This window comes from Montipora foliosa, chromosome 13 (genome assembly GCF_036669935.1).
Source record: "Montipora foliosa isolate CH-2021 chromosome 13, ASM3666993v2, whole genome shotgun sequence".
NCBI classification, from domain to species: domain Eukaryota; kingdom Metazoa; phylum Cnidaria; class Anthozoa; order Scleractinia; family Acroporidae; genus Montipora; species Montipora foliosa.
The window spans coordinates 6086918-6099417 of record NC_090881.1 but is presented as its reverse complement, the minus strand read 5'-3'; the positions used below and the strand labels follow the sequence as shown (position 1 = coordinate 6099417).

At 40.0% G+C, this 12500-nt stretch overlaps 1 protein-coding gene across 1 annotated transcript in view; it reads left to right on the top strand.

Annotated features, from left to right (window-relative positions):
• LOC137983744 (microfibril-associated glycoprotein 4-like) overlaps positions 1 to 12500 on the top strand; it is a 23056-nt gene that overhangs the window by 10525 nt on the left and 31 nt on the right. The window contains exons 3-4 of the mRNA XM_068830922.1: positions 9306 to 9717; positions 10885 to 12500. The exon at positions 10885 to 12500 is cut by the window's right edge and continues 31 nt beyond it. Coding sequence (XP_068687023.1) covers positions 9306 to 9717; positions 10885 to 11113 — 641 coding nt within the window. The 3' untranslated portion in view covers positions 11114 to 12500. The remainder of the gene's footprint in view (positions 1 to 9305; positions 9718 to 10884) is intronic.

The following is a 12500-nucleotide window of genomic DNA, read 5'->3' as shown; positions in this document are numbered from 1 at the left end:
CAATGTTGTAAAACCAGTAGACACGAACAGTGATCGAAACAAAAGAAAGGTGAGAGAATTCGAAACTTATCTTCTCGTAGTTTTCCGCCGGAAAGAATCAAACTTCTCTGTTTTTTTCTGTTTGCTTTCAGCTTCTACCTTTTCAGTGTATTTATTTGTGACTAGTGCGTTACAATGTTATTTTTTCAGACACTAAAAGAGGCATTTTCAGAAAGCTATGCCACTTGTACTGGATTGAATGGGAACGATATCGATCAAAGCAACTCAACCACTGTTCAGCCTCAGCAACCGCAAGGAAACCGCTGCGGAGAGAATCTGTTTCCTGCATATCCTTCAAATCCTTCCATAGGCTTAAGGTTCAAATTCAATGTAATCTTCGGTGAACCTCCCCTCTGACTCTACTGAGTCAGAACTGGAGTTTAAGGAATCGTATTAGAAGCCATTCGCGCATACTTAAAATTACAAAAGCCAACAAAAAACTATTTTAAAGCAACATACGTGACCACAACAAGTAGTTTACTGAAGGAAGCGGCTGTGAATATACGTAAATGACGTCACTCGTTTCCAGCTTCCTTGAGCGCGTCCGTGATTTTGAAAATTCCTACTTTAAATGGCTCTTAAATTCGAGGTTTCATCCTAGATGAAAAATTTTTGCGGCATCTTGTTCAGAAAAATCGGAAGATTTTTTTCAGCAAAAAAAAAAAAGAAAAAGGGTTATAGGCACTTCAAAGGGTTCAAGGGCGAGTAAAGTTTTGCATACTTGATGATATGTAGCACGAGAACTTGCTCAGCTGCCGGTAGAAATGCCAGTCAAGTCAAGAGCCGGGATGTCAGCATTCATTGAGATGAAAAAGTTATTTAAAGCTTCAACAAGTTCCGTGTTTGTTAGAATTGCGCCATTCCTTTCGATATGGATGTGTGTGGTGTTACTCGATCTACCCGACATTTTGTTGACAAACGTCCACCAGGATGTAGCATCTGTCTTTTTCAGGTGCTGGACTTTCTCTGAATAAAACTTCTGTTTCCTTGTCTCGATTTCTGACCTGACCTTATCCCGGTAGTGACGCCATAAATGGGTGTTGCCGTTGTAAAAGGCCCACTGACGTTTCACGATTAAGGACATAAGAGATGACGACGTCCAAGGGCTGTCTGATGGATGAAATTCAACAGACCTTTAAAGGTAAAGGGAAGAATTACTCAATACCATGAAAAATCTTTGAAGTGAAAACCTACGCCAGGTCATTCCGTAGAACAATTGGGGTGGACTATAGGCCAGTCCTGTGAAATAAGCCAACGGCCAAACGCGTCACACCCAGACCTAGAAACGTAGTAGTGCTAGGACGCACAGTACTATTATTAGGGTACCACTTAACTACTTTATGATCGGAAGTAACGACAGGAGCGATACAATTTCTGGCTTAGCATAAGCTGACTTCATATTAGTAATGACTAAATCTAAAATAGCGACCCCCTAGTGGGTTCAGAAAACTTGAGACAAGCAATGGCTGTTAAGTAAACCAGAAATATCTAAGTTGTTAAAGTCCCAAAAAACGCAATACCGCAGTCTGGATGTTTATTTCGGACGCTATCTAATGTCTCTACTAAAGAAAGGAGTTCGAGTTCTTCAATTTTAGGAGCCAAAGATCTCACTCGGTAATTCAGCTTTCTTATGCTGTGAGTAGAGCGCCAGAACGATGGTTCTCAAATTTGAGCGCATATTTTGTTGTTTTTGATGGTTTAATGTGATCTAGTTCCCATGAGACACAGGAGAACTGGGGCGATGTGTAATTCTGACTGAGATGTTATGACCGAGATTCCGGGCTTGCATTTCCACTTGGGCACGCGTAACCGCGTTGTTTATCATAATCTAGTTCGTATGAGACACGGGAGAACTTGGGTGTTGTGTAATGCTGACTAAAGCGCTATGGCAGACATTCCGAGCATACATTTCCACTTGGGCGCTTTTGACCGAAGTAGGCGTTGGGCTGCGACAAATAAGCGATCCCGAGGTGTTATCCCGAATAAATGATGGTCTTATCATGAACAGGAATACTAATGAAGCTGTTTTGATATTGGTATACTGGTATTTTGTGGCAAGTATACGACACAGGGAGCAATTGCAGAATACCCCGCATCTCTAGCTACACGGTGCAGCCGGCAACGTGCCTACTCGGCTACTCGGGTTCTCATTAATTCATAATTCACTCAAATTCTCTGGAAGGTGGCTATGCGTCTACGCAGCTACTCCGTTGTAATATAGTCACAATTCAGCGAAGTTGCTTGAGCCGTAATAACTGTTGATAAGCACTACAGTTTGAAATCAGTGCCTAGGCCTAGTAACTGTAGCTGAGAGAGCAATAGGCTCAGACGGATTTCGTTATGTCATTTGACACGATTGATCACGACGTACTTCTTCGACGCCTTCAGAGCACTCTTGGTTCCACTGTAAATGCATTGGCTTGGTTCCGTTAATACCTGGCTGATCCTTTTTATTATGTTATCATATAGAATATACGTTCAAAGAAGTTTCACCTAAGGCATAGTGTATCACAAGGCTCTTGCCTGGGACCTTTTTTGTTCTAGTTAAACCAGTCGCCTCTTTGAGGTTTTTTGTCATCACTTACCATAAGTGTATTAATATATAGATTTAGCCAAGCCTAAAAGCGGAGCTCCCAGCTTCTTTATTTTTACTGGCTGTAGGATTAGTGAAAATAAAAGGCTTTGGAACTGTCCGCCTTTTGGTTTTCCCGGATATTGCTTAATTATGTAACATTTTCTTCGCTGCCTAACTAGTGAATTCCATGGTTAATTTCACCTGAAAAACCGACTGATCGCATGAATCACGAAGCGATGAGCGTGATATCGGTTTTTCCAGCGAAATCTACCGTCGAATTCACCAGTTAGGCGATTAATTTTTCTTGAATCGCAAGAGCTTTAAAGAAAAACAAGCAAATCCTCAGCAAGCGAACGAAAAAGGAATGAAGCCATTTCAGAGTCGACTGTCAAACGCCAGCGAATAGGAATCACGCTAAAATTAGAAATCACAGACGTACTATAGCTCGTGATGTGACAGCTCGTCTTTGTGGGTTCAAGGTCAAACAAGGAGTTTTATTGATGTACTTTATCTCTGAAAACGAGATCATTTACATTTTGATGTATTTCAATGAAACACGCCAGCTTGGCTTAGAACCAGAATCGGCTAGAAAGGACAAACTTTAAACAAGATCTCCAACAATTTACCTGTACGTGCTCTAAACAAACTTCTAAAAACACAAGCTGGTGATATTTCTCCTTATACTTTTACGAGAACTCGTTGCGATTACATGTTTAGAACATAAGTGAAAAATTCTTGTCACTGTCGAGGCACATCAAAAAACAGTTAGGCAAGCGGAGTAAAAAAACTTCTTGTTCGCTCGCATTTTAAGGCCAAACAAACCAGCAACAGGATCGATTATTTCTGTCCAAAAAGAGTACAGATGATTGTTATTTAATTCCAGTTAACAATAAAAATACGAGTTTCATTACTGAACAAAGGAAAAAACGACTAAACCACGTTTTAGAAATATGCATCCACTTGAAATAACTCACGGTTTAGTGTCCAAAAAAAGAATTTGTGGAGGAACTTCTTCCACCAACTTTTAGCTATTACTGGTGTACCGTTTTGTCGTTCTCGTTCGCTTTCTCTCCTCTTTCGTTTCTCTTCTTCTGACATAGGCCGTCCAGGCATTTTGCAACCTTAGTAGATTCGAAATTAAAAATCTTAAGACATACCAAAAACTGCAATTCAGAGCAAAAAGCAGCCCTAAACAAATTAAAAATAAACACTCAGCTTTAAGTTTCTATCGCTCCAATGCTTGACTTGAATAACTACAGCTATATTATGTTAAACCTTTATTGAAACCTGCGAAAAATGCAAGACAAATATATTTTCCAAACCGTACCTGAACACAAAATGCACCGACTGTCAAGAGATTTGAAGACGTAGCATGGCTGTGTAGCCGCGTCGAGCCACAGAAAGAGCGCGAAAAATTAAGCCTCGTTCAGGTGTGAGTGTGAGTGTCTGACCTGGCTTGAGCCTGCGATCCAGTCAACAACCAGTCCCGGGTCAGCAGTCAACTTCAAAAAAAAAAAAACAGCTGACCTCGATAAGGTCTACCTTGAGCGCGCCATATGGTCACGTGATATTGATCAGCGGATACCTTGTTTTGACGGGTGATAACATTGATGTCCAATATCAAAGATGCATGCTTTAAACTATAAAAATACCGTAGTTGTAGTCAGGCATGATAAAAAGAATTAAAAAACTTGTTGTCACTGACTAAAAAACTTATGTAAAAAGGACGTTTCGGTCAAAATACTATGACCTTCTTCAGAATAAAATGGCTTACGAATACAAAATGAGTGCTTAAAAAAGCCGTAGAAACGTCACTTGGGACTGCCAAGGGCCTTGTAAATGTCCGGAATGTAAACGTGTTCATTAATGGAATTAGGTTCGCGAATTGAATGCCACGCTTCTAAAAATAATCTTTTTCCCCATTGGGGACAACGGTCAATGACCTTGACGTCGTCAAGGTCAAAATCGTGATTATTCTCTACGCAATGTTGGGTTAATAAAGAATTCTTATCTCCTGTAAAAATCGCTCTTTTGTGTTCTCTTGTTCTAGATGTTAAGACCCTTGATGTTTGACCGATATAAACTTTGTCACAGTTTTTACAATTAATTTTATAGATGACTCCTGTTGATAGCTCTTTACTAAATTTGTCTTTAGGTTTTCTTAAAATGGAGCCGACGGTCATTACGGGTTTGTGGGCAACATTGATATTAAAATGATTTAAAGTTCGTGCGATTTTTTCTGAAATTCCTTGAAGGTATGGCAACGTGACAAAACCTCTGTTGGTTTGAAACCGGTTTGAGGAAACAGTTGTACTTTTACATCTAGCTTCTATCCTGAGCCCTATGCAAAACTACAAGTATACTGTTACGAACAGTTGTGATTTTGTAAAGAAAGTCTCTAGTTGTAACATCGCCCCGCAGGAAACCATGGTGTCTTTCGATGTCGTATCCCTCTTAACATCTATACCGACAATTTTGGCACTCCAGGTGACTAAGAACAGACTTGAAGCTGATCAGACCATCCCGGAAAGAAGAAACATGTCAACATCATGAATTTGCTTGAATTTGTACTTGATAACAATTACTTCATCGTTGATGGAACTTTCTACACACAAATTTTCGGCTGCCCAATGGGTTCATCTGTGAGCGCAATTTTGGCAAATTTAGTTATGGAACACGTTGAAGAGAGAGCTTTAATCACCGCACCCCACCCTCGTAAGTGGTGGTATAGATACGTTGACGATAGCCATGTCTGCATCGCTGGGGAACATCTTACAGAGTTCCACTCCCTCCTTAACTCAATTAATCAACATATCAAATTTACAGAGGAAGAAGAGAAAGACGGATCCATCGCATTTCTGGACACCAAGACATCCAGGAATCCCGATCCCGAACTATAAAAACCAGCGTCTACAGGAAAGCCACACACACTTACAAATACCTCCAATTTCAAATCTCACTACCCTTCTCAACACAAACGCTCAGTAGCTAGAACGCTCCTCGATAGAGCAAAGAACATCCCTTCTACGGACGCAGACAAATTATCTGAAGTATAACACGTGGTCGACGCTCTAAAGATCAACGGTTACACCGACCAATTTATCAAAAGCTGTAAAAGTACAACTGTTTCCTCAAACCGGTTTCAAACCAACAGAGGTTTTGTCACGTTGCCATACCTGCAAGGAATTTCAGAAAAAATCGCACGAACTTTAAATCATTTTAATATCAATGTTGCCCACAAACCCGTAATGACCGTCGGCTCCATTTTAAGAAAACCTAAAGACAAATTTAGTAAAGAGCTATCAACAGGAGTCATCTATAAAATTAATTGTAAAAACTGTGACAAAGTTTATATCGGTCAAACATCAAGGGTCTTAACATCTAGAACAAGAGAACACAAAAGAGCGATTTTTACAGGAGATAAGAATTCTTTATTAACCCAACATTGCGTAGAGAATAATCACGATTTTGACCTTGACGACGTCAAGGTCATTGACCGTTGTCCCCAATGGGGAAAAAGATTATTTTTAGAAGCGTGGCATTCAATTCGCGAACCTAATTCCATTAATGAACACGTTTACATTCCGGACATTTACAAGGCCCTTGGCAGTCCCAAGTGACGTTTCTACGGCTTTTTTAAGCACTCATTTTGTATTCGTAAGCCATTTTATTCTGAAGAAGGTCATAGTATTTTGACCGAAACGTCCTTTTTACATAAGTTTTTTAGTCAGTGACAACACGTTTTTTAATTCTGCTGTACACTAGCTATAGTGTAAACTGGAGTATTGCCTCCTCGATGAGCTGTAAACTTGAGCCTGTGATATGGTTACGTGATACTGGTCACATTGGCATACATGGAAGGGCGGAGGGACGGACGTACGTACGTACGTACGTACGTTCGTATGTACGGACGTTCATGACGTCATGGCTATAAAACCAAATTTTCTTACATCGATGGGTTACCATATTTTCTTAGCTATGGTGCTCGGCGCGCGCGGAGCTCCGCTATTACGGTGAGGATATATATTCAGCTCTATTTGGCATTAAACCAGACAAAGATTCTACTTAAGAATCGCCATCACTGCCATGGATGCTTGAATAAAGAACTTAAGATGCTGATGAATGAGGACAAACTGATGACCATGATAAGATACAACAGTGTTCATTCTTTTTGCACCAAACAACAACTGGAGAAAGCATATATTGGGAAATTGACTGTTGGTTAATGTGAAATTATTTGATGATAAAAATTACGGGCAGAAACATGCTTATTAAAGACAACGTTTCGGTGTCCTCATGACACCATCATCAGGTCAAATATAATATTTTACAGATAACTCGAATATTAATGTTCAAGATTAAGTTCAAAGTCCCTAGAGGCTAGGTGAAAAGTTTTGCCTTTATCGAGTCACTTTGGATATTCAGACACGGTTTGTGCTCGCGAATAAGGAACATTTCATACACAAGACAATCAAATTTGCATGAGCATTTCTTAAGAATGCGAAACATGTCAGATGTTATTGTTCTTGATTGATGTTGACTTTGGCTGTGATTGAATATTGAACCAGATCTTTTATGCTCATCGATCCGTTGGTAGAGATGCCGACGCGTGTAACCAACATAGCTGGCATCACACCAGCCACATTCAAATTTGTAAACTACTGATTGTTCGTTGATTAACGCGGGCTTGATTTCTTTATGTTTGAGATCTTCTCCAACTTTTCGAGAAATAAAGACTGGGCATAAGTCGATGTTTAACAGCTTACCAAGATCTATCAACTGCTTGCGCACAGAGTCAGCTGAAATGACATCTGACATGTTTCGCATTCTTAAGAAATGCTCATGCAAATTTGATTGTCTTGTGTATGAAATGTTCCTTATTCGCGAGTACAAACCGTGTCTGAATATCCACAGTGACTCGATAAAGGCAAAACTTTTCACCTAGCCTCTAGGGACTTTGAACTTAATCTTGAACATTAATATTCGAGTTATCTGTAAAATATTATATTTGACCTGATGATGGTGTCATGAGGACACCGAAACGTTGTCTTTAATAAGTATGTTTCTGCCCGTAATTTTTATCATCAAATCCATTACATTATGATATTTAATGTGAAATTAGTCCGTGAAAAGTTTGACAGCAACGTCTCCATAGTTATACATGTAGATAACGTCTGCAGATGTGCACATTACCTTCTATGTATAACTTATCGCGTATCAGCAAATATCTTAGTCAAGAAACAGTGAAAATACTCATCCATGCCTTTATAACAAACTGGTTAGATCATTGCAATGCCCAATTGCTTGGCCTACGAAAGCTTTGTAAGCCTCGGGGTGTTTAAAACGCGTGGGCAACACTCCAAGATCTGCCATATCACCACATGCTTATGTGAGCTAACACTGGCTTCCCATCAAGTTCAGAATCGACTTCAAGATAGTTACGCTTGCATTCAAAGCTATTTATGGACTCGCCCCCAAGAACATATGTGATCTTGTAATTGTAAAACGTAAATCCATATAAGTACACTCTTAGATCGAACAGAGTCACCACTGCAACCTCCGAATATCAAGACTTGGTTTACTCTTGGTGACAAAATGTCGCTTTCTCAGTGCAGCATTCAAGTTCCATCCAACATGCACAAACAAAAAAAAAAGATGTTATCTTTTAGACTTTATTATTTAATATTACAAAGTTACATATATATCAAGAGTTTTAAGTATTGAAGCATTTGTTATAACTATTAGAAAATTATTCATTATTGTAGCTGTACATGTACATACATAATTCAGCTATATGGTTGCTATGCAACTGATATTGAATTAAGTATCTATCTATGTACTTTTGTAAAAGAAGTGCTTTTTTTTATCATTTTAAATGATAAGTCACCTGTGTTGTGTAACTCATTACCTCCCCAACTGAGGGAAATAAATGTATTTAAAAAGGAACTGAAAACCTACTTATTTCGATTTACTTTTACTTAAAAGATTGATCGGTCATTTGCTGTGAACCATTGCAGTCATTTCAATTTAACTTAAACGCAGAGATTAGCATCTTCTACTATTATACAATACGATCACGAATCAAAGAATCAAGCAGCTCTCCAAATTCACTTGCTTGCACGTATGCGTACTTCCGTGACATAGGCATCAATTGACTCGGTCACTCCTTGTGCCCGCCCCCGGTGTTGAAAATACGTTGCTCCTACGTAATATCCTTCTTCGGTGTACAATATTCTTCGAACTTGCTAATAGCAACTTCTCTCTTTGTTCCGTTAGCGTTGCTAAGACGGATAGTATTGAAGATTTCAACTGCCTCTTCACCTGCAGCTGTTAACAGTGCCGAGCGCTGTACTTGCGAACGTTCCTCGTCGATTCCTGTCTCGTGGTGAAAGCTGACACCATGTTATGATCCTAATACTTTTGAGTATGACCAAAGCAAACAGCACATAGTTGTACAAACTATAACTAACAATTTTAACGTTTGCCAAAATAACACCTGACATGCATGAAATCACGTCAGAAAGGGCTGGAAATTACATATCCCAACGATGATGCGACCTAATTATAAACGCATGCACTACGATAAGCGAATCTAATAATGTTAATTTACAATGTTATTTTCCGCTACTTTAGCTAAGCTCGGTATTCACTTTCAGTGTGTACTAGATTGTCATCATCACTTTCATTCTAGAACCGAGAACCTGCTTTCACCTTCTTAAAAGCGGGATTCATTCCAGTGGCGTGTACAACATCAACCCGGATGGTATTAACCCAATGACCGTGTGGTGTGACATGACCACGGACGGAGGGGGCTGGACCGTTTTCCAGCGACGGGTGGATGGCTCTGTTAAATTCTATCGTGGATGGGCGGAGTACAAATTTGGATTTGGAAATCTGAACGGCGAATTTTGGCTCGGGAATGACAAAACTCATCGCTTATCGGCCGCTGGTAACATGACACTGAGAGTTGACTTGGAAGATTTTGATGGGGTTATTACATTCGCCGAATATTCGCTTTTTAAGGTGTCTGATGGTGCAGATAAATATCGGCTTTGGATTGGTGGATACCATGGCACAGCAGGCGACTCCATGAAATACCACAAGTAAGAAAACAACAATCAATTCATGCACACATACCTGCATAAGCGTACGGGCACATTAGGACCGGTGGGGGGGGGGGGGGGGGAAGGGGGTTGTTGAAGAAGATTTATCTCAAGTGCTTTTGACCGAATCATAAGCTTTTTGCTTGTCCCCTCGGCTCGTACGCCTATACTTACCTGTCTAGGTTGATTACTGTAAGGTTGGGCATCATTAAGATTTGCCGTCAACATTGATAAGTTGCATTTGTGCCCAGGCCAAAGAGTCCGTGATCTCAACCTTTACTACTTGAAGTTACTTGATACTAAGTATCTCAATAAAAATTTAAAAAACTAACAAAAGCAGCACGTGTCTTCATATTTCACGTTGTCATGGGGAAACAATATTATTGTCCCTCACCAACGAACACAATGATATTTGGGGTTTTTGTCCTCACTGCCTGGATTCGCGGCATCGGAAATGGTAGAGAAAGGTAGAACTTCAAGTCCTGATTGGAGTACTCGGATTTTGACTTAGTTTGCTCGAATCATTATCGATCATTACAGATCTTCCGATCCTTTATTTCCCGGCTTAAAACAATCCTTATCTTCTTGAGAACAATTGCATATTAACATAGCAAGTTAGTCATGGTAGTGTGCAGGACGTTTGTCACATGAATCTGATTTAATGGCTTCATTCTTACGATTCCCCTGTAGTTCAGCGAAGGAGCATCCGAAGTTGCTTCTTGTCAGGAGGTTATAGGTTGCACTTCTATTAAAGGCCGTGTTTGCCCAAGCCATCATTGACTTACGTCGACTCTCGGAATTCTTAATAGCTTACCTCATTGTTTTCGTTTGTTGCAATTGGTTGGAGTTTTTTTTTATGTTTTTTTAGGACTGAAATGAAAGTAACTTTATCAATTTAACATGACACTTCGCGGAATGGCATTATACTGCATTTTGAATCTTGACTGGAGTTAAAAGCATAATGATGGCAAGACTCGTGTTTTCGGAGTTCGAGAAGCTCAAGGAAAGGCAGCGAGCGCGCAAACGATGTTTCCTAAGTGATCGCTGCGTGCGAATTGATGCACTGCCTTAAATACGTTGCCATCCTGATGTCCCTGATCACAAGCAGCCTGAGATAAGTCGTAAGTGCGTTTGCCTCTGACTCGTTTCTCTCTTTTTTTTTCATAGTGACATGCAGTTTTCTACCAAAGATCAAGATAACGACTTTTATCCTAGTTCTTGTGCAGAGAGGTTCAAAGGCGCTTGGTGGTATCGATACTGCCATACATCAAATCTTAACGGACAATACCTCGGCGGACCACATGTCTCTTTTGCTGATGGAGTCAATTGGTATTACTTCAGAGGTCATTATTATTCCTTGAAAAGTTCTGAAATGAAACTGAGACCGAAAGAGTGAGCGTCAACTTACAGAAGCAATTGATTTGATTGATTGAGGCCCCGTCCACATGTATCCGAATATTTTGAATCCACAACTTTTTTTCTGCGGATAAAAAAAAAGGTCCATTCAGCCTAACGTATTGAAATCAATTTGCCCGTCCACGCGTATCCGCATTCGTCCAAGTATTCAGGACTCCTCTGTGACTATTGTCAACAGAGCGTGCTCCATCAGGCGTGCGAGCGGCACTGAGGAGCGATATCATTTCATTCAGCGGCCATGTTGAATATTTACGCGGTAAAGACTGGATCTGAGTTTGTAACGTCATCGGGTAATTTCAAAATTATTTGCGTGTGCAAAACTTACCATGTTGAATATTTACGCGGTAAAGACTGGATCTGAGTTTGTAACGTCATCGGGTAATTTCAAAATTATTTGCGTGTGCAAAACTTTCCACTCTGTAGAGCGGATTCAAAAACTTGCGGATTCGCATGCCGGATTCGCCCTATACGTGTGGTTGGAAGGCGAATAGTTGACGATTAATTAAAAGATATCCGGATACGTTTGGACGGTGCCTGACTTAGAAGATTTGGTCTACTCCAGGATTAAGCACATTGGTGACTGTCATGAGTTATGTCATTGTATGTAATAATTTCATTTTTTTGTTCCATAGAACGTTGCACAGAACGTTATGGGGCCTTGTTGGTGACCTAAAGTAAGCTAAAACGCCATCTGTTTGAATTTGCAAACAGTTTCGTTTGTTTTGTTTTAAACATTGCCGCTAATTTAAGAGGGAAATTTTCGTCAAAATTCATATTAATGAGGATTGTAGAGTTTTCCTTGCATGTTTTCTGCATTTCATGATAATTTCGCGTTATGACAAAAGCGTCTTCGTCAGATCCAAACCTTAGGTCTTGTTTGCTGCCATGCCCGAATCGCAACCGCCTTTATACCCCCAAGTTGGTTGAAACCCTTGGCTCGCGAAGTTAAAACGTGGTAGAAATCTGAGTAAGAAGCGATGGCCCTCATTGCAAGGGTTTGAACCTTCTCAGTTTTGACGGTGACCCACTCACTTGACACCAACGTGCACAGAACTATCAGGAGGCCAATTTGTCGCACCAAGCGAAAAACGACCGAATGAGGCTCATGTATTTGATCCAGCAGTGCACCACCGAATTTGAAGGCGGCCTATTAAGAGGCGGAGACGAAGTTTTAGATAATAATATGCTTATTTACTTTATTAGTAGCATGTCGTTAAATTAAAAGAGGAGTCAGAAGCAATTTACATAGTAATACTAATAGGTATAGCAATATATATTGTTTTATTAAATTTTCAACCTCGGTTAATGCATTTCTCGTGCTCTGATTGGTTCAATCAATCTCAGTTATCAGTTTATATACCTTAGTT